The sequence below is a fragment of the Ambystoma mexicanum genome, chromosome 8 (genome assembly GCF_040938575.1).
Source record: "Ambystoma mexicanum isolate Mex_15411 chromosome 8, UKY_AmexF1_1, whole genome shotgun sequence".
Classification (NCBI taxonomy): Eukaryota; Metazoa; Chordata; class Amphibia; order Caudata; family Ambystomatidae; genus Ambystoma; species Ambystoma mexicanum.
Window position 1 is genome coordinate 1,430,240,128 of NC_090929.1, and position 22,883 is coordinate 1,430,263,010.

The 22,883-nt window shown below is 51.3% G+C and overlaps 1 protein-coding gene across 1 annotated transcript in view; it reads right to left on the reverse strand.

The window, feature by feature from the left end:
• The window catches only part of LOC138473082 (M-phase inducer phosphatase 1-A-like), a 403,086-nt gene extending 381,519 nt beyond the window's left edge, over positions 1 to 21,567 (reverse strand). The window contains exons 1-2 of the mRNA XM_069611581.1: positions 21,437 to 21,567; positions 20,692 to 20,864 (exon numbers count right to left, since the gene is read on the reverse strand). Of these exons, the coding sequence (XP_069467682.1) occupies positions 20,692 to 20,846 (155 nt within the window). The 5' untranslated portion in view covers positions 20,847 to 20,864; positions 21,437 to 21,567. The remainder of the gene's footprint in view (positions 1 to 20,691; positions 20,865 to 21,436) is intronic.
• Between the last annotated feature and the right edge of the window lie 1,316 nt (positions 21,568 to 22,883).

The window sequence follows — 22,883 nt, forward strand, 5'->3', positions numbered from 1 at the left end:
ACCACCCTCTGAAGACCTGCCATGTCACAAGAGAAACCGGAGTACCAGAGTATGAGGGAGAGTTACAGTTGTACTTACCTGAACTCCTATCTCCCCTGTTAAAAGTGTTCCTAACTTTTGAAACGTTTACATTCGTTTGGCTTTGCCTGTTTGTGCAAGACGTCTGGAAGCTGGGGACAGTTTTATTCGCAAAAATATTATCTTATCTAACTTTTGGACCAATCTCCACATCCCCAAGAACCCTCTCCTAACTTTTGTCAGACTTAGAAAACAGTGCGGAACATTGTGAACTTTGGGCACAAGGCCCCATACAATTTAGGGTTGGATTTATAAAGTTAGGATTGTAAATCCTGTGGGCAGTTGGTGCTATCTCTAACCATTTGACTTTCCATTCAGGTATGGGGGATTATTGGATTGTTCTGCAGCAACTACAGTGACTGTATATATGTTGTTTTGTAGCTCAGTATTGTGAGATAATATTACTTGCTAGTAGTCAATTTTCATGTGCTTTCTGGGCCTATAATAAATGAGTTATTTTTATAACTAACTGTCTAGGTGTAATCCTTGGTATTTCACTGTGTGCACTCATTGTGCACCACTGAACCGCACTCACCTCTCCTGAGGTTTAGCCTTGGCCTCTCTCCATGCTACCTTGATTGGTTTGGCTAAACTCCCAGAAGTTGCTTCCGGTTCACAATAATAAGCGCAGCCTCCTAAACATCTGTCCACCAGGCCAGAGTTTCAAAATCCATTCTAGCAGTTCCTGTGAACAATTTTGTTTTGCTGTTGAAAATTAGATTTAACTGGGTCATTCTTGTACAATTCCATGTTAGATAAGACTTTAGATGAGCCATTCAGGGATGCCACCCCCGTCGGAAAAGCTCAATACAAAAGGATGTTAAATTTGGAGATGATATGCGGGGACCACCTAATTCGACTCTTGTGACTGTTCACGTGCAGGATCATGGAGTCTGCGGCCCTGTCCTTCCATTTAGGAGACGGGTCCATCTGGAGCAGTGCATGATCACTTGGCCTCCATTGGCTCAAAAGAAAACCTGTACAACACTTCAGCAAGCCTTTAGTTAAAAAAATGAACATGTATTAAACTTCCACAGAAATCATCACATGCATTTGGATTCCCTGAATTTGAATCATAAAGTCACACCTTTCTCCATCTCTGAAAAGAGCATCCTTTTCTATAGAGTGCAGAACCCATGTGTACATGGCCTTTCAAATGGTTGCTCCAATAGCATTTTTGGTTGTTCTGACGTTTTCTGGGGTAGAACATTAAACCCATATTACTTCTGCACCATAACTCAAATTCCACTCCATGATTCTCTACCCGTTTCTACCGTGCTTTTGGATCTTACTACTTTACCTCTTCAGTTCAAAATACTCAACTTTTCATTAATAAGGTTACAAGGTATTCGGACCAATTCCATTAAAATTCCCAAACTTTGGGGAACTCTTCACTCTCTAGCAGAAGAACCAACTGAAAATCAACTAATATCTTCCACAAATTGACTGTGCAGAACATATAATCCCCTAGGGGCGGGGGCAGTGGGGGTCACAAGAGTCTCCATGGAGCTGCACATTATAACTAGGGGCGGCGGGTCACAAGAGTCTCCACTGAGCCACACATTATAACTAGGGGCGGCAGGGTCACAAGAGTCTCCATTGAGCCGCAAATTATAACTAGGGGCGGTGAGGGTCACAAGAGTCTCCATGGATTTGCACATTATAACTAGGGGCGGTGGGGTCACAAGATTCTCCATTGAGCCGCACATTATAACTAGAGGCGGTGGGGTCACAAGAGTCTCCACTGAGCCGCACATTATAACTAGGGGTGGTGGGGGTCACAAGAGTCTCCATTGAGCCGCACATTATAACTAGGGGCGGTGGGTTCACAAGAGTCTCCATTGAGCCGCACATTATAACTAGGGGCGGTGGGGTCACAGGAGTCTCCATTGAGCTGCAAATTATAACTAGGGGCGGTGGGGGTCACAAGAGTCTCCACTGAGCCACACATTATAACTAGGGGCGGTGGGGTCACAAGAGTCTCCATTGAGCCGCACATTATAACTAGGGGCGGTGGGGTCACAAGAGTCTCCATTGCGCCGCACATTATAACTAGGGGCGGTGGGGTCACAAGAGTCTCCACTGAGCCGCACATTATAACTAGGGGCGGTGGGGGTCACAAGAGTCTCCATTGAGCCGCACATTATAACTAGGGGCGGTGGGGTCACAAGAGTCTCCATTGAGCCGCAAATTATAACTAGGGGCGGTGGGGGTCACAAGAGTCTCCATTGAGCCGCACATTATAACTAGGGGTTGTGGGGGTCACGAGTCTCCATTGAGCCGCACATTATAACTAGGGGCGGTGGGGGTCACAAGAGTCTCCATGGAGCCGCAATTTATAACTAGGGGTAGTGGGGGTCACAAGAGTCTCCATGGAGCTGCAATTTATAACTAGGGGCGGTGGGGGGTCACAAGAGTCTCCATTGAGCTGCACATTATAACTAGGGGCGGTGGGGGTCACAAGAGTCTCGATGGAGCTGCACATTATAACTAGGGGCGGTGGGGGTTTCAAGAGTCTCCATGGAGCCGCACATTATAACTAGGGGCGGTGGGGGTCACAAGAGTCTATAGTCTCCATGGAGCTGCACATTATAATTAGGGGTGGTGGGGGTCACAAGAGTCTCCATGGAGCCGCACATTATAAATAGGGGCGGTGGGGGTCACAAAAGTCTCCATTGAGCCGCACAAAAAAACTAGGGGCGGTAGGGATCACAAGAGTCTACATTGAGCCACACATTATAACTAGGGGCGGTTGGGGTCACAAGAGTCTCCATTGAGCCGCACAATATAACTAGGGGCGGTGGGATCACAATAGTCTCCATTGAGCCGCACATTATAACTAGGGGCGGTGGGGGTCACAAGAGTCTCCATGGAGCCGCACAATATAACTAGGGGCGGTGGGAGTCACAAGAGTCTCCCGGAGCCGCAATTTATAACTAGGGGCAGTGGGAGTCACAAGAGTCTCCATGGAGCCGCACAATATAACTAGGGGCGGTGGGGGTCACAAGAGTCTCCATGGAGCCGCAATTTATAACTAGGGGCGGTGGGGGTCACAAGAGTCTCCATGAAGCCGCAATTTATAACTAAGGGTGGTGGGGGTCACAAGAGTCGACATGGAGCTGCACAATATAACTAGGGGCGGTGGGGGTCACAAGAGTCTCCATGGAGCTGCACGTTATAACTAGGGGTGGTGGGGGTCACAAGAGTCTCCATTAAGCCGCACATTATAACTAGGGGTGGTGGGGGTCACAAGAGTCTCCATGGAGCTGCACATTATAACTAGGGGTGGTGGGGGTTGCAAGAGTCTTCATGGAGCCGCACGTTATAACTAGGGGCGGTGGGGGTCACAATAGTCTCCATTGAGCCACACATTATAACTAGGGGCGGTGGGGGTCACAAGAGTCTCCATGGAGCCACACATTATAACTAGGGGCGGTGGGGGTCACAAGAGCCTCCATTGAGCCGCACAATATAACTAGGGGCGGTGGAGGTCACAAGAGTCTCCATGGAGCCGCATGTTATAACTAGGGGCGGTGGGGATCACAAGAGTCTCCATGGAGCCGCATATTATAACTAGGGGCAGTGGGGGTCACAAGAGTCTCTATGGAGCCGCACAAAATAACTAGGGGCGGTGGGGGTCACAGGAGTCTCCATTGGCCCGCACATTATAACTAGGGGCAGTGGGGGTAACAAGAGTCTCCATGGAGCCGCACAAAATAACTAGGGGCGGTGGGGGTCACAAGAGTCTCCATGGAGCTGCACATTATAACTAGGGGCGGTGGGGGGTCACAAGAGTCTCCATGGAGCCGCACATTATAACTAGGGGCGGTGGGGATCACAAGAGTCTCCATGGAGCTGCACAATATAACTAGGGGCGGTGGGAGTCACAAGAGTCTCCCGGAGCCGCAATTTATAACTAGGGGCAGTGGGAGTCACAAGAGTCTCCATGGAGCCGCACAATATAACTAGGGGCGGTGGGGGTCACAAGAGTCTCCATGGAGCCGCAATTTATAACTAGGGGCGGTGGGGGTCACAAGAGTCTCCATGAAGCCGCAATTTATAACTAGGGGCGGTGGGGGTCACAAGAGTCTCCATGGAGCTGCACAATATAACTAGGGGCGGTGGGGGTCACAAGAGTCTCCATGGAGCCGCAAGTTATAACTAGGGGCGGTGGGGGTCACAAGAGTCTCCATTGAGCCGCACATTATAACTAGGGGTGGTGGGGGACACAAGAGTCTCCATGGAGCTGCACATTATAACTAGGGGTGGTGGGGGTTGCAAGAGTCTTCATGGAGCCGCACGTTATAACTAGGGGCGGTGGGGGTCACAATAGTCTCCATTGAGCCACACATTATAACTAGGGGCGGTGGGGGTCACAAGAGTCTCCATGGAGCCACACATTATAACTAGGGGCGGTGGGGGTCACAAGAGTCTCTATTGAGCCGCACAATATAACTAGGGGCGGTGGGGGTCACAATAGTCTCCATGGAGCCGCATGTTATAACTAGGGGCGGTGGGGGTCACAAGAGTCTCCATGGAGCCGCACATTATAACTAGGGGCAGTGGGGGTCACAAGAGTCTCCATGGAGCCGCACAAAATAACTAGGGGCGGTGGGGGTCATAGGAGTCTCCATTGGCCCGCACATTATAACTAGGGGCAGTGGGGGTAACAAGAGTCTCCATGGAGCCGCACAAAATAACTAGGGGCGGTGGGGGTCACAAGAGTCTCCATGGAGCTGTACATTATAACTAGGGGCGGTGGGGGGTCACAAGAGTCTCCATGGAGCCGCACATTATAACTAGTGGCGGTGGGGATCACAAGAGTCTCCATGGAGCTGCACATTATAACTAGGGGCGGTGGGGGTCACAAGAGTCTCCATGGAGCCGCACATTATAACTAGGGGCGGTGGGGGTCACAAGAGTCTCCATTGAGCCGCACAATATAACTAGGGGCGGTGGGGGTCACAAGAGTCTCCATTGAGCCGCATGTTATAAACTAGGGGCGGTGGGGGTCACAAGAGTCTCCATTGAGCCGCACATTATAACTAGGGGTGGTGGGTGTCACAAGAGTCTCCATGGAGCCGCACATTATAACTAGGGGCGGTGGGGATCACAAGAGTCTCCATGGAGCTGCACATTATAACTAGGGGCGGTGGGGGTCACAAGAGTCTCGATGGAGCCGCACATTATAACTAGGGGCGGTGGGGGTCACAAGAGTCTCCATTGAGCCGCACAATATAACTAGGGGCGGTGGGGGTCACAAGAGTCTCCATTGAGCCGCATGTTATAAACTAGGAGCGGTGGGGGTCACAAGAGTCTCCATTGAGCCGCACATTATAACTAGGGGTGGTGGGGGTCACAAGAGTCTCCATGGAGCCGCACTTTATAACTAGGGGCAGTGGGGGTTACAAGAGTCTTCATGGAGCTGCATGTTATAACTAGGGGCGGTGGGGGTCACAATAGTCTCCATTGAGCCGCACATTATAACTAGGGGGGGTGGGGATCACAAGAGTCTCCATGGAGCCACACATTATAACTAGGGGCGGTGGGGGTCACAAGAGTCTCCATTGAGCCGCACAATATAACTAGGGGCGATGGGGGTCACAAGAGTCTCCATTGAGCCGCACATTATAACTAGGGGGGGTGCGGGTCACAAGAGTCTCCATGGAGCCACACATTATACCTAGGGGCGGTGGGGGTCACAAGAGTCTCCATTGAGCTGCACAATATAACTAGGGGCGGTGGGGGTCACAAGAGTCCCCATGGAGCCGCACGTTATAACTAGGGGCGGTGGGGGTCACAATAGTCTCCATTGAGCCGCACATTATAACTAGGGGCGGTGGGGGTCACAAGAGTCTCCATGGAACCGCATGTTATAACTAGGGGCGGTGGCGGTCACAAGAGTCTCCATGGAACCGCACATTATAACTCGGGGCAGTGGGGGTCACAAGAGTCTCCATGGAGCCGCACAAAATAACTAGGGGCGGTGGGGGTCACAGGAGTCTCCATTGGCCCACACATTATAACTAGGGGCAGTGGGAGTCACAAGAGTCTCCATGGAGCCGCACAAAATAACTAGGGGCGGTGGGGGTCACAAGAGTCTCCATGGAGCTGCACATTATAATTAAGGGTGGTTGGGGGTCACGGGAGTCTCCATGGAGCCGCACATTATAACTAGGGGCGGTGGGGATCACAAGAGTCTCCATGGAGCTGCACATTATAACTAGGGGCGGTGGGGGTCCCAAGAGTCTCCATGGAGCCGCACATTATAACTAGGGGCGGTGGGGGTCACAAGAGTCTCCATTGAGCCGCACAATATAACTAGGGGCGGTGGGGGTCACAAGAGTCTCCATGAGCCGCATGTTATAACTAGGGGCGGTGGGGGTCACAATAGTCTCCATTGAGCCGCACATTATAACTAGGGGGGTTGGGGATCACAAGAGTCTCCATGGAGCCACACATCATAACTAGGGGCAGTGGGGTCACAAGAGTCTCCATTGAGCCGCACAATATAACTATGGGCGGTGGGGGTCACAAGAGTCTCCATTGAGCCGCATATTATAACTAGGGGGGGTGGGGGTCACAAGAGTCTCCATGGAGCCACAGATTATAACTAGGGGCGGTGGGGATCACAAGAGTCTCCATGGAGCCGCACATTATAACTAGGGGCGGTGGGGATCACAAGAGTCTCCATGGAGCTCCACATTATAATTAGGGGCGGTGGGAGTCACAAGAGTCTCCATGGAGCCGCACAATATAACTAGGGGCAGTGGGGGTCACAAGAGTCTCGATTGAGCCGTACAATATAACTAGGGGCGGTGGGGGTCACAAGAGTCTCCATGGAGCCGCCTGTTATAACTAGGGGCAGTGGGGGTCACAAGAGTCTCCATTGAGCCGCACATTGTAACTAGGGGCGGTGAGGGTTACAAGAGTATTCATGGGGCCGCACGTTATAACTAGGGGGGGTGCGGGTCACAAGAGTCTCCATGGAGCCACACATTATACCTAGGGGCGGTGGGGGTCACAAGAGTCTCCATTGAGCTGCACAATATAACTAGGGGCGGTGGGGGTCACAAGAGTCCCCATGGAGCCGCACGTTATAACTAGGGGCGGTGGGGGTCACAAGAGTCTCCATGGAGCTCCACATTATAATTAGGGGCGGTGGGAGTAACAAGAGTCTTCATGGAGCTGCATGTTATAACTAGGGGCGGTGGGGGTCACAATAGTCTCCATTGAGCCGCACATTATAACTAGGGGGGTGGGGATCACAAGAGTCTCCATGGAGCCACACATTATAACTAGGGGCGGTGGGGGTCACAAGAGTCTCCATTGAGCCGCACAATATAACTAGGGGCGATGGGGGTCACAAGAGTCTCCATTGAGCCGCACATTATAACTAGGGGGGGTGCGGGTCACAAGAGTCTCCATGGAGCCACACATTATACCTAGGGGCGGTGGGGGTCACAAGAGTCTCCATTGAGCTGCACAATATAACTAGGGGCGGTGGGGGTCACAAGAGTCCCCATGGAGCCGCACGTTATAACTAGGGGCGGTGGGGGTCACAATAGTCTCCATTGAGCCGCACATTATAACTAGGGGCGGTGGGGGTCACAAGAGTCTCCATGGAACCGCATGTTATAACTAGGGGCGGTGGCGGTCACAAGAGTCTCCATGGAACCGCACATTATAACTCGGGGCAGTGGGGGTCACAAGAGTCTCCATGGAGCCGCACAAAATAACTAGGGGCGGTGGGGGTCACAGGAGTCTCCATTGGCCCACACATTATAACTAGGGGCAGTGGGAGTCACAAGAGTCTCCATGGAGCCGCACAAAATAACTAGGGGCGGTGGGGGTCACAAGAGTCTCCATGGAGCTGCACATTATAACTAAGGGTGGTTGGGGGTCACGGGAGTCTCCATGGAGCCGCACATTATAACTAGGGGCGGTGGGGATCACAAGAGTCTCCATGGAGCTGCACATTATAACTAGGGGCGGTGGGGGTCACAAGAGTCTCCATGGAGCCGCACATTATAACTAGGGGCGGTGGGGGTCACAAGAGTCTCCACTGAGCCGCACAATATAACTAGGGGCGGTGGGGGTCACAAGAGTCTCCATGAGCCGCATGTTATAACTAGGGGCGGTGGGGGTCACAATAGTCTCCATTGAGCCGCACATTATAACTAGGGGGGTTGGGGATCACAAGAGTCTCCATGGAGCCACACATCAATACTAGGGCCAGTGGGGGTCACAAGAGTCTCCATTGAGCCGCACAATATAACTATGGGCGGTGGGGGTCACAAGAGTCTCCATTGAGCCGCATATTATAACTAGGGGTGGTGGGGGTCACAAGAGTCTACATGGAGCCACACATTATAACTAGGGGCGGTGGGGATCACAAGAGTCTCCATGGAGCCGCACATTATAACTAGGGGCGGTGGGGATCACAAGAGTCTCCATGGAGCTCCACATTATAATTAGGGGCGGTGGGAGTCACAAGAGTCTCCATGGAGCCGCACAATATAACTAGGGGCAGTGGGGGTCACAAGAGTCTCGATTGAGCCGTACAATATAACTAGGGGCGGTGGGGGTCACAAGAGTCTCCATGGAGCCGCATGTTATAACTAGGGGCAGTGGGGGTCACAAGAGTCTCCATTGAGCCGCACATTATAACTAGGGGCGGTGAGGGTTGCAAGAGTATTCATGGGGCCGCACGTTATAACTAGGGGCGGTGGGGGTCACAAGCGTCTCCATGGAGCCGCAGGTTATAACTAGGGGCGGTGGGGGTCACAAGAGTCTCCATGGAGCTGCACATTATAACTAGGGGCGGTGGGGGGTCACGAGAGTCTCCATGGAGCCGCACATTATAACTAGGGGCGGTGGGGATCACAAGAGTCTCCATGGAGCTGCACATTATAACTAGGGGCGGTGGGGGTCACAAGAGTCTCCATGGAGCCGCACATTATAACTAGGGGCGGTGGGGGTCACAAGAGTCTCCATTGAGCCGCACAATATAACTAGGGGCGGTGGGGGTCACAAGAGTCTCCATTGAGCCGCATGTTATAACTAGGGGCGGTGGGGGTCACAAGAGTCTCCATTGAGCCGCACATTATAACTAGGGGCGGTGGGGGTCACAAGAGTCTCCATGGAGCCGCACTTTATAACTAGGGGCAGTGGGGGTTACAAGAGTCTTCATGGAGCTGCATGTTATAACTAGGGGCGGTGGGGGTCACAATAGTCTCCATTGAGCCGCACATTATAACTAGGGGGGGTGGGGATCACAAGAGTCTCCATGGAGCCACACATTATAACTAGGGGCGGTGGGGGTCATAAGAGTCTCCATTCAGCCGTACAATATAACTAGGGGTGGTGGGGGTCACAAGAGTCTCCATTGAGCCGCACATTATAACTAGGGGGGGTGCGGGTCACAAGAGTCTCCATGGAGCCACACATTATAACTAGGGGCGGTGGGGGTCACAAGAGTCTCCATTGAGCTGCACAATATAACTAGGGGCGGTGGGGGTCACAAGAGTCCCCATGGAGCCGCTCGTTATAACTAGGGGCGGTGGGGGTCACAATAGTCTCCATTGAGCCGCACATTATGACTAGGGGCGGTGGGGTCACAAGAGTCTCCATGGAGCCGCACATTATAACTAGGGGCGGTGGGGGTCACAAGAGTCTCCATTGAGCCGCACAATATAACTAGGGGCGGTGGGGGTCACAAGAGTCTCCATGGAGCCGCATGTTATAACTAGGGGCGGTGGGGGTCACAAGAGTCTCCATGGAGCCGCACATTATAACTAGGGGTAGTGGGGGTCACAAGAGTCTCCATGGAGCCGCACAAAATAACTAGGGGCGGTGGGGGTCACAGGAGTCTCCATTGGCCCACACATTATAACTAGGGGCAGTGGGGGTCACAAGAGTCCCCATGGAGCCGCACAAAATAACTAGGGGCGGTGGGGGTCACAAGAGTCTCCATGGAGCTGCACATTATAACTAAGGGCGGTGGGGGGTCACGAGAGTCTCCATGAAGCCGCACATTATAACTAGGGGCAGTGGGGATCACAAGAGTCTCCATGGAGCTGCACATTATACCTAGGGGCGGTGGGGATCACAAGAGTCTCCATGGAGCCGCACATTATAACTAGGGGCTGTGGGGGTCACAAGAGTCTCCATTGAGCCGCACAATATAACTAGGGGCGGTGGGGGTCACAAGAGTCTCCATTGAGCCGCATGTTATAACTAGGGGCGGTGGGGGTCACAAGAGTCTCCATTGAGCCGCACATTATAACTAGGGGCGGTGGGGGTCACAAGAGTCTCCATGGAGCCACACTTTATAACTAGGGGCGGTGGGGGTTACAAGAGTCTTCATGGAGCTGCATGTTATAACTAGGGGCGGTGGGGGTCACAATAGTCTCCATTGAGCCGCACATTATAACTAGGGGGGGTGGGGATCACAAGAGTCTCCATGGAGCCACACATCATAACTAGGGGCGGTGGGGGTCACAAGAGTCTCCATTGAGCCACACAATATAACTAGGGGCGGTGGGGGTCACAAGAGTCTCCATTGAGCCGCACATTATAACTAGCGGGGTGGGGGTCACAAGAGTCTCCATGGAGCCACACATTATAACTAGGGGAGGTGGGGGGGTCACAAGAGTCTCCATTGAGCCACACAATATAACTAGGGACTGTGGGGGTCACAAGAGTCTCCATGGAGCGCATGTTATAACTAGGGGCGGTGGGGGTCACAAGAGTCTCCATGGAGCCACACATTATAACTAGGGGTGGTGGGGGTCACAAGAGTCTCCATTGAGATTTACGTTATAACTAGGAGTGGTGGGGGTTGCAAGAGTCTCCATGGAGCTGCACATTATAACTAGGGGTGGTGGGGATCACAAGAGTCTCCATGGAGCCGCAAATTATAACTAGGGGCGGTGGGGATCACAAGAGTCTCCATGGAGCTCCACATTATAATTAGGGGCAGTGGGGTTCACAAGAGTCTCCATGGAGCCGCACAATATAACTAGGGGCAGTGGGGGTCACAAGAGTCTCCATTGAGCCGTACAATATAACTAGGGCGGTGGGGGTCACAAGAATCTCCATGGAGCCGCATGTTATAACTAGGGGCGGTGGGGGTCACAAGAGTCTCCATTGAGCCGCACATTATAACTAGGGGCGGCGGGGGTCACAAGAGTCTCCATGGTGCCTCACATTATAACTAGGGGCGGTGAGGGTTACAAGAGTATTCATGGGGCCGCACGTTATAACTAGGGGCGGTGGGGGTCACAAGCGTCTCCATGGAGCCGCAGGTTATAACTAGGGGCGGTGGGGGTCACAAGAGTCTCCATGGAGCCGCATGTTATAACTAGGGGCGGTGGGGGTCACAAGAGTCTCCATTGAGCCGCACATTATAACTAGGGGCGGCGGGGGTCACAAGAGTCTCCATGGAGCCGCACATTATACCTAGGGGCGGTGAGGGTTACAAGAGTATTCATGGGGCCGCACATTATAACTAGGGGCGGTGGGGGTCACAAGCGTCTCCATGGAGCCGCATGTTATAAATAGGGGTGGTGGGGGTCACAAGAGTCTCCATGGAGCCGCACATTATAACTAGGGGTGGTGGGGGTCACAAGAGTCTCCATTGAGATGCATGTTATAACTAGGGGTGGTGGGGGTTACAAGAGTCTGAATGGAGCCGCAGGTTATAACTAGGGGCGGTGGGGGTCACAAGAGTCTCCATGGAGCCTCTCATTATAACTTGGGGCGGTGGGGGTCACAAGAGTCTCCATTGAGATGCACGTTATAACTAGGGGCGGTGGGGGTTACAAGAGTCTCCATTGAGCCGCACATTATAACTAGGGGCGGTGGGGGTCACAAGAGTCTCCATGGAGCCGCACATTATAACTAGGGGCGGTGGGGGTCACAAGAGTCTCCATTGAGCCGCACAATATAACTAGAGGTGGTGGGGGACACAAGAGTCTCCATGGAGCCGCACAATATAACTATCGGCGGGGGGGGGTCACAAGAGTCTCCATGGAGCCGCACATTATAACTAGGGGCGGTGGGGGTCACAAGAGTCTCCATTGAGATGCACGTTATAACTAGGGGTGGTGGGGGTTACAAGAGTCTCCATTGGGCCGCACATTATAACTAGGGGCGGTGGGGGTCACAAGAGTCTCCATGGAGCTGCACATTATAACTAGGGGCGGTGGGGGTCACAAGAGTCTCCATGGAGCCGCACATTATAACTAGGGGTGGTGGGGGTCACAAGAGTCGCCATTGAGATGCACGTTATAACCAGGGGTGGTGGGGGTTACAAGAGTCTCCATTGGGCCGCACATTATAACTAGGGGCGGTGGGGGTCACAAGAGTCTCCATGGAGCTGCACATTATAACTAGGGGCGGTGGGGGTCACAAGAGTCTCCATGGAGCCGCACATTATAACTAGGGGCGGTGGGGATCACAAGAGTCTCCATGGAGCTCCACATTATAATTAGGGGCGGTGGGGGTCACAAGAGTCTCCATGGAGCCGCACATTATAACTAGGGGCGGTGGGGGTCACAAGAGTCTCCATTGATCCGCACAATATAACTAGGGGCGGTGGGGGTCACAAGAGTCTCCATTGAACCGCACAAAATAACTAGGGGCGGTAGGGGTCACAAGAGTCTCCATGGAGCTGCATGTTATAACTAGGGGCGGTGGGGGTCACAAGAGTCTCCATTGAGCCGCACATTATAACTAGGGGCGGGGAGGGGATCACAAGAGTCTCCATGGAGCCGCACATTATAACTAGGGGCGGTGGGGGTTACAAGATTCTTCATGGAGTCGCACGTTATAACTAGGGGCGGTGGGGGTCACAATAGTCTCCATTGAGCCGCACATTATAACTAGGGGTGGTGGGGGTCACAAGAGTCTACATGGAGCTGCACATTATAACTAGGGGCGGTGGGGGTCACAAGAGTCTCCATTGAGCCGCACAATATAACTAGGGGTGGTGGGGGTCACAAGAGTCTCCATGGAGCCGCACGTTATAAATAGGGGTGGTGGGGGTCACAAGAGTCTCCATGGAGCCGCACATTATAACTAGGGGCGGTGGGGGTCACAAGAGTCTCCATTGAGATGCACACTATAACTAGGGGTGGTGAGGGTTACAAGAGTCTGAATGTAGCCGCATGTTATAACTACGGGCGGTGGGGGTCACAAGAGTCTCCATGGAGCCGCACATTATAACTTGGGGCGGTGGGGGTCACAAGAGTCTCCATTGAGATGCACTTTATAACTAGGGGTGGTGGGGGTTACAAGAGTCTCCATTGAGCCGCACAATATAACTAGAGATGGTGGGGGTCACAAGAGTCTCCATGGAGCCGCACAATATAACTATCGGCTGGGGGGGGTCCCAAGAGTCTCCATTGAGACGTACATTATAACTAGGGGCGGTGGGGGTCACAAGAGTCTCCATGGAGCTGCACATTATAATTAGGGGCGGTGGGGGTCACAAGAGTCTCCATGGAGCCGCACATTATAACTAGGGGCGGTGGGGGTCACAAGAGTCTCCATTGAGCCGCACAATATAACTAGGGGCGGTGGGGGTCACAAGAGTCTCCATTGAACCGCACAAAATAACTAGGGGCGGTAGGGGTCACAAGAGTCTCCATGGAGCCGCATGTTATAACTAGGAGCGGTGGGGGTCACAAGAGTCTCCATTGAGCCGCACATTATAACTAGGGGCGGGGGGGGGTCACAAGAGTCTCCATGGAGCCGCACATTATAACTAGGGGCGGTGGGGGTTACAAGAGTCTTCATGGAGTCGCACGTTATAACTAGGGGCGGTGGGGGTCACAATAGTCTCCATTGAGCCGCACATTATAACTAGGGGTGGTGGGGGTCACAAGAGTCTCCATGGAGCTGTACATTATAACTAGGGGCGGTGGGGGTCACAAGAGTCTCCATTGAGCTGCACAATATAACTAGGGGTGGTGGGGGTCACAAGAGTCTCCATGGAGCCGCACATTATAACTAGGGGCGGTGGGGGTCACAAGAGTCTCCATTAAGATGCACACTATAACTAGGGGTGGTGAGGGTTACAAGAGTCTGAATGTAGCCGCATGTTATAACTTCGGGCGGTGGGGGTCACAAGAGTCTCCATGGAGCCGCACATTATAACTTGGGGCGGTGGGGGTCACAAGAGTCTCCATTGAGATGCACTTTATAACTAAGGGTGGTGGGGGTTACAAGAGTCTCCATTGAGCCGCACAATATAACTAGAGGTGGTGGGGGTCACAAGAGTCTCAATGGAGCCGCACAATATAACTATCGGCTGGGGGGGTCACAAGAGTCTCCATTGAGCCGCACATTATAACTAGGGGCGGTGGGGGTCACAAGAGTCTCCATTGAGCCGCACATTATAACTAGGGGCAGGGGGGGTCACAAGAGTCTCCATGGAGCCGCACATTATAACTAGGGGCGGTGGGGGTTACAAGAGTCTTCATTGAGTCGCACGTTATAACTAGGGGTGGTGGGGGTCACAATAGTCTCCATTGAGCCGCACATTATAACTAGGGGTGGTGGGTGTCACAAGAGTCTCCATGGAGCTGCACATTATAACTAGGGGCGGTGGGGTCACAAGAGTCTCCATTGAGCCACACAATATAACTAGGGGCGGTGGGGGTCACAAGAGTCTCCATGGAGCCGCACATTATAACTAGGGGCGGTGGGGGTCACAAGAGTCTCCATTGAGATGCACACTATAACTAGGGGTGGTGAGGGTTACAAGAGTCTGAATGTAGCCGCATGTTATAACTTCGGGCGGTGGGGGTCACAAGAGTCTCCATGGAGCCGCACATTATAACTTGGGGCGGTGGGGGTCACAAGAGTCTCCATTGAGATGCACTTTATAACTAGGGGTGGTGGGGGTTACAAGAGTCTCCATTGAGCCGCACAATATAACTAGAGGTTGTGGGGGTCACAAGAGTCTCCATGGAGCCGCACAATATAACTATCGGCAGGGGGGGGTCACAAGAGTCTCCATTGAGCCGCACATTATAACTAGCGGCGGTGGGGGTACAAGAGTCTCCATGGAGCCGCACATTATAACTAGGGGCAGTGGTGGTCACAAGAGTCTCCATGGAGCTGCACATTATAACTAGGGGCGGTGGGGGTCACAAGAGTCTCCATTGAGCCGCACAATATAACTAGGGGCGGTGGGGTCAAAAGAGTCTCCATTGAGCCGCACAATATAACTAGGGGCGCTGGGGGTCCCAAGAGTCTCCATTGAGCCGCACATTATAACTAGGGGCGGTGGGGGTCACAAGAGTCTCCATGGAGCCGCACGTATAACTAGGGGCGGTAGGGATCACAAGAGTCTACATTGAGCCGCACATTATAACTAGGGGCGGTGGGGGTCACAAGAGTCTCCATTGAGCCGCACAATATAACTAGAGGCGGTGGGATATAAAGAGTCTCCATTGAGCCGCACAATATAACTAGGGGCGGTGGGGGTCACAAGAGTCTCCATTGAGCCGCACAATATAACTAGGGGCAGTGGGATATAAAGAGTCTCCATGGAGCCGCACATTATAACTAGGGGCGGTGGGGGTTACAAGAGTCTTCATGGAGTCGCACGTTATAACTAGGGGTGGTGGGGGTCACAATAGTCTCCATTGAGCCGCACATTATAACTAGGGGTGGTGGGGGTCACAAGAGTCTCCATGGAGCTGCACGTTATAACTAGGGGCGGTGGGGGTCACAAGAGTCTCCATGGAGCCGCACAATATAACTAGGGGTGGTGGGGGTCACAAGAGTCTCCATGGAGCCGCACGTTATAAATAGGGGTGGTGGGGGTCACAAGAGTCTCCATGGATCCGCACATTATAACTAGGGGCGGTGGGGGTCACAAGAGTCTCCATTGAGATGCACACTATAACTAGGGGTGGTGAGGGTTACAAGAGTCTGAATGTAGCCGCATGTTATAACTTCGGGCGGTGGGGGTCACAAGAGTCTCCATGGAGCCGCACATTATAACTTGGGGCGGTGGGGGTCACAAGAGTCTCCATTGAGATGCACTTTATAACTAGGGGTGGTGGGGGTTACAAGAGTCTCCATTGAGCCGCACAATATAACTAGAGGTAGTGGGGGTCACAAGAGTCTCCATGGAGCCGCACAATATAACTATTGGCTGGGGGGGGGTCACAAGAGTCTCCATTGAGCCGCACATTATAACTAGCGGCGGTGGGGGTCACAAGAGTCTCCATGGAGCCGCACATTATAACTCGGGCGGTGGGGGTCACAAGATTCTCCATGGAGCCGCACATTATAACTAGGGGCGGTGGGGGTCACAAGAGTCTCCATGGAGCTGCACATTATAACTAGGGGCGGTGGGGGTCACAAGAGTCTCCATCGAGCCGCACAATATAACTAGGGGCGGTGGGGTCAAAAGAGTCTCCATTGAGCCGCACAATATAACTAGGGGCGCTGGGGGTCCCAAGAGTCTCCATTGAGCCGCACATTATAACTAGGGGCGGTGGGAGTCACAAGAGTCTCCATTGAGCCAGCACAAAATAACTAGGGGCGTTAGGGATCACAAGAGTCTACATTGAGCCGCACATTATAACTAGGGGCGGTGGGGGTCACAAGAGTCTCCATTGAGCCGCACAATATAACTAGGGGCGGTGGGATATAAAGAGTCTCCATTGAGCCGCACAATATAACTAGGGGCGGTGGGGGTCACAAGAGTCTCCATGGAGCCGCACGTATAACTAGGGGCGGTGCGGGTCTCAAGAGTCTCCATGGAGCCGCACGTCATAACTAGGGACGGTGGGGGTCACAAGGGTCTCCAGGGAGCCGCACATTATTTATGATCATATTGTACGATTCCAGTAGGGCCGGACATGTATTCTGGGTTTTATTTGCTAGCCCCCCTTTACTTTGCCTAGAAACCTGCCCCTACACTTACCCAATCTGCCTTCACTTCGCCAGAAATGTGCATCAGCAATGGGCGTTTTACATTGGGTCAAGGACATACGTTGAGGCAGCTTCTGGTACGGGGCGGGTGGGGGGGGGCGTATAACAGAGTGTCCCGGGACGATGGGGCGCACTGGGCATCAAGGGGAAGCCATGGGGGCAGCTGCCCCTCACCCTCTCTGGCTCAGCCACTGATGTTGAATTCCCGAGCGCCAATCACTGCCAAATGGGGCATTATGTAAAATTGCGAAGTGTTGCAAATGAGTGAGCATTCATTATGAAAAAATGAAATATCAAAATGTCCGAAATGAAGCATTACAGGTTTTGCAGTTTACATGGTAGGAGCACATGGAATATGCAATGTGTGCTAAGTTGAGCATTATCGAAAACTTCAAGATGTGTGTGTACTCGCAGCAGTGTTAATTATGGCAAATAGCAAAGAGTGCAATGCGACAGCACCCAGCTCCCACTCACATCAAGTAACTAATTAGAAAATCATTCTTATTCTACTGCCATGACCTTACACAATTGAAATCGATGTTATTGCATGTATACGATCACTTAAAGTGGGGCCAACTTTCAAGCACTAGAAGATCATGTGTGCAATGTTAAAGTTGAGCGTCACAAGAGTGGAAACTGAAGCATTGCATTATTTCTAAAGAGCAGTTCCCAATGGGGTAAGGGGGAGGGGGAGGGGTGTTCAAAATGGTAAAGGGACAGATTTACAAACATGTTTTTTCAATGGGCTTTTTCTATTGAAAAAAGATTTTGTAAACCAGGCCCAAAGTGTGCATGGTGAGACCATATAGAATCTGTGATGTGTGCAATGTGGAATAAAAAAATAAATAAACAATAGTGTGTTTGGCACTATTTTCATTGTGGGAAATTGGCTCTCAACTAAAATGAGCCTCGTTTTAGGACACTCAACTAAAGGTCCCAGGTTCGCCTAGTGCTCATTCTCATAGTAAACAAGCATTGGCAATGCCAACAGGTTGGGCTTTTGTGTAGGCATGGGAAAGCCACTTGCCAGGCTCATCCCAGGTGGTATTAACGACTTATTGTTGGTAGCCGGTGCAAAATGGTGCGAGTACCTGGGCATCTAACAGCAGTGCCTGGCAAAAGCTTATAACGTTTGCACAAGCTAAACATGTTCCCTTTGCTGAACGGGTCAGTGGCTTTGCCAGTGCTGGTTTTCAACAGGACTTCAGTGAAGGACATGCAGAGTGATTATAAATCAAGTGGCTGAAGCCAGACCGTAAAACATTTTTATTACACCAGTAGCGTGTTTACAACTCCAATTAAGTCATTGGGTGTCATTACATGTTTGGTGGTGCGGGAAAAATGGCGGTAAAACTGGTGGTAATTCCGTTAACCCACTTTTCCTGCATTGCCAAACTACAGGTTTGCCAGTGGGGGGTTACGTGATTTACCTCGGACCAAGAGCTGGAGGTAAATCAGGCCCTCACTGGCAAAGAACTGCCAGTATGACTGGCGCCGGTAATACTGGCAATCACCACTATGGAGTCCTGTGGGACTCCATGGAATTGGAAAGAACCGCCGTTGCCAGCACCAGGAATATCCCGGTGATACAGGGGTATCAGGTTCTGGTAACAGTGGGTCCGTTTGCCGGTATCCCGTCGGAATTACCGGCGGGATGCCAGCAAACATGTAATGACCCCCAACTCTCTAAAGACGGCTCTGGGAAAACACTGGTAGGCACTTCAAATGCAAAGCCTGATGGAAAGGCTTGATTAAAGCGAGGTCAAAGTCAGCAGGCAATGCGTGGGCACATAACCAAACCACACCTACAGACTCTGGGCCTCATTACAAGCGATACCACAAGACATAATTATCGTTCCCGCCACTTGGTCTGCCAGAATTACCGGCAGATTACAAGTGGCGGCAAGGGTGGCAATTCCCCATTTCAGGACTCCATGGGGGGAATGCCGGTATTACCGGCACCGGTAATACTGGTGCCAGTAATTCTATTTTTTGCCGGTAAGGAGCCTGATTTACCTCCAGCTCTTGGCTGGAGATAAATCAGGCATCCAAACGGCAAACTTTGGAGTATGCCAGCGCGGAAGCCTGCCGGTAAACGGAATTACCAGCACAGTAATTCTGCAGTGGCATACTCGTAATGAGGCGTATTTTGATAGCACAGTTTGCTGTGTTTGGATGGTGTGTGTGGTGGATTTAGAACCAGTAAACGTCCTTACCAAAAGGTGACTGGAAAATGCCCTGCATCCCACATTTATATTAAAGACGTAGCTGCGGGGAAAATACCCCTTCTTTGCTCTCCCCCTCAAATCATCATGCTCAAAATGAGCTGTCGTGTCCACCCCGCCCCACCACCCCTCCACCAACCAGTTCTATGCCCGTTCACTTTCTTTGATCATACCCAACATCATGCAAACTCGAATAGCACTAGAAGCTAATAGGGCTCATGAGGAGCTTGCCAGTATCCCGCTGGTAATTCTGGCCGAATGCCGGCAAACTGACCCTACCGTTTCCGCTGCCTGATATCCTGGCATTACCAAGATATTACAATCGGTGGAAAAGGTGGTAAGTTCCCAGTCCATGGTGTCCGCTAGGACTCCATGGATGGGATTGCCGGAACCACCAGCACTGGCAGTACCGGTGCCAGTGATTCCGGCATTTATTTACCGGGAGCAGCCTGATTCTACCGGCAGGTCAGGCCTGCCGGTAGATCACTGCCCCCACCGGCAAACCTGTGTTTCTTAGCTCTGGAAAAAAACTGGTGCCAGAATTACCAGCAAGGTAGAGCGTGTCGCATTTAATCATAGTCTCCATACTAAAAACCAGCGAACCGAGCGCCACCCCTTGGATGTAATGGAGCTGGGCTCTAGAGTAGAATTGCATCAAGTGAAAGCAGGTATTTGGGTGCATTTACAATGTATCGCATTAGAGCATTCATTCAGGGACACTTAAGCAGAGAAGCTAAAACTATCGAAGCATTAATGTCAATGCACCAAATTAAAAGAATAGTTAAAGCACCCTGGTTATAATACACTAAATTTCCCAAAAAAGAATTAGTCAAAGCACGTTTGTTTTACATTTAAATAAGTAGTGGATATGGGGTAGAAAGAGCGTGGCTATAATCACACGGTGTGTCGTCTTGCTGAGCCAGGACCAACACGCTTAATCCTGATTCCTCAGAAAGGAGCCTACCTGAGCCGACTCACCATTTGATTATAGGCACAATTATTTCTACTGCATATGCACTATGTACTTACATGTGATAACACACTCGGTATGTTCCGTGCCGTATTACCCATGGACCTACTTTTTGTTTAAATGATTCCACTCGTGACAGGATCGAACTGAAACAACACGCGGACGTGTATTCAGAAAGTTTGCAACAATTGCAAATCGCTTCGTTACAATTTCCACAAATTGAGTGTTACCTGAGTGCACATTTTTAGTAAAATGCATGTGCCTTCAATTACACATTGGGGCATTAAGACTCGTCAAAACCATTAGCTGTGCAGTGCATTAACTCACCATAATGGCCCACATTATCCATCAAAAGCGCCCCACACAAACAAAACGAGCCGTCTCATTGGACTTTACCCTATCGTTCTGCAAGCCAGTAGTCCAGGTACTGGCACGGGAAAGTCAGTGGAGAGCTCTTACTTGTCTCTGCAGGTGAGGTATCCCATCGTGTGGGACAGACTCATGACTGGCGATAGCCCCAGGTCAGGGGAGAAGGTCAGCACCTCGTCGAGGCTGTTCTCTGAGCTTCTTCGGTCACTCCAGTCGCCATAGCCAGTCTCTTCCGGGCTCTCCATTTCTCCTGCTCTGAATCCCTGAGTTAGAAAAGGGCTCATTAGAGGTGAATTCTACTCTGCGTGCAACCAGCGCCGCCAAGCAATTCCACACACCTTCTGGCATACATAGAGGCAAGTGCAGTCTATAATACAAGCAGACCTCGGGTACAACAGTGCAGAGGGATCAATAATTCGCTACTATTAGACATGCCGTTATCTTTCCTACGCATAAAGCTTATTTGGGTTAAAACAAACTCTTGATTTTGAAATGTATAGTCTCATTTCTGAAATAATTATTTCTGACGACGGCATGATGCAGCCTGTTTTGTGGGTACACTCAATGATGGCACAAAAAGGAACCGAGGCTCCCGGCGATGAAGTCACTTGCCCTGGATCACAGGGTTTGGTTGCGGGCAAGCCAGAATTCCGACACTGTTGCTCAGTTTTACTACCGCCGGGTTAGAGACCACTCCACATCACTTGCTTCCACCCGGCAGTATTTCATCACTTGCTTCCACCCGGCAGTATTTCGCCCCTTCTCCAAATGCTACACTTTCTGTTCGTTTTCTAGAGATACAACACGCGAGCCTGCACCGCACTGTTATGTTTACCTTGCTGGCTTCCCTCTGGCTCTCGCTCCGCAGTGTGTTTGGTTTGGTGACAGCAGCACTGCTTTGAATGTCCCTCTGTGGGTTTCCTGCGTCAGCTGTTTGGCCCTGACAGGCCCGGCCCCACCCCTTGGCCACAGTTACCACAACACGCCTCACGGGGCCGCCGCGCGGTTGTCACGGCTCTGCCCGACGCCGTGCCATCTGCCCAAGCCATCGCACTAATCTGCGGGGCGACCCCCGGGGCTAGCAACCGAATTTCCATGCAGCCAAGATCAATGCTAGGCGGAAAGACCACAGTGTTGGCGGCTGGGTTATTAACCAGTGCCAGCTGCGGAAAGAGCGGGGTTAGAGGAGGGAGAAAAGGGAGAGGGAAACTTGCCATGAAAAGGACCCAAATATCTCAGGAGAGGGAAAGCATAGGGGGCGCATACATTCCAGTAGATAATGTGTGCATCCCATACATTATACAATATATACATGCCAATAATACCACATACTCTCAGCATATAGTATATGGATGTAAGTATCTAGAACAGTTGTCTTCAAACTGGGGGCCCAAAGGATGGCCAGGGGGGGCGCGAGACTCTTCAAAAAGCGATTGCGTTTACGGCATGGGGAGATGGGGTGGGGGCCGATGGGGAGGGGGGGGTGCACAGTATTTTTACTCAAAAGTTTGTTTTACTCAAGTGGAGTGGGCTGGGGGGCTCATAACATTTGAATACCAGCCACTGATCTAGAGTTATGTTCTCAACTTCCCGTATAGAAATGGTATTGACACACACACCTTTAAAATATTAGCATTACTAATCCTACTTAAACTAGTAGTATTCGTTTTGTTAATTGTTCATATTAATAATAAAACCAAGTATTTTTTTGTAATTTGCTATTGCTCACATGATCTTAATTGCTTGTATTACGAGCATCAAGAAGCAATGAAGTTTATTTATTTATTTATTTATTCATTTGGGATGTGCACCTAACCCTCGGGCATCTGGGCACATAACCTTACGAATGTGGTTACAGGTAATGCATTCTTAAGCAGAATGGTTACGTAATACACAATCTAAGATTTTGGTTACATGTTCAACGAGCTTAAGAATTTGACGTAACTGTTCTACAAATAAGCAGTACACATGACTGTGTTATTATTAGCACTAATGCTGATAATAAAACATAGAATGGCGTTGCTCCATGTGTACATTCTAAAGATATTACTAAGCACTGAGGAGTTCAGGGACCAGACAGTAGCAGTGGCAAGCGGGCGAGCGCCTGTACAAGGTCCACAGAACACGAGTGGAACGCGGCACCATCTCACTTTAAACGGTGGGGTTTCCCCAGCATCCCTTCCTCCACCGCCACCCAGCCCCTGATCAGATATGCCAGGAGGAAAATACACGCGTTTAGAGTCTGAGCTGTAGGAATAAAGACACCGATATGTGCCTTGTAA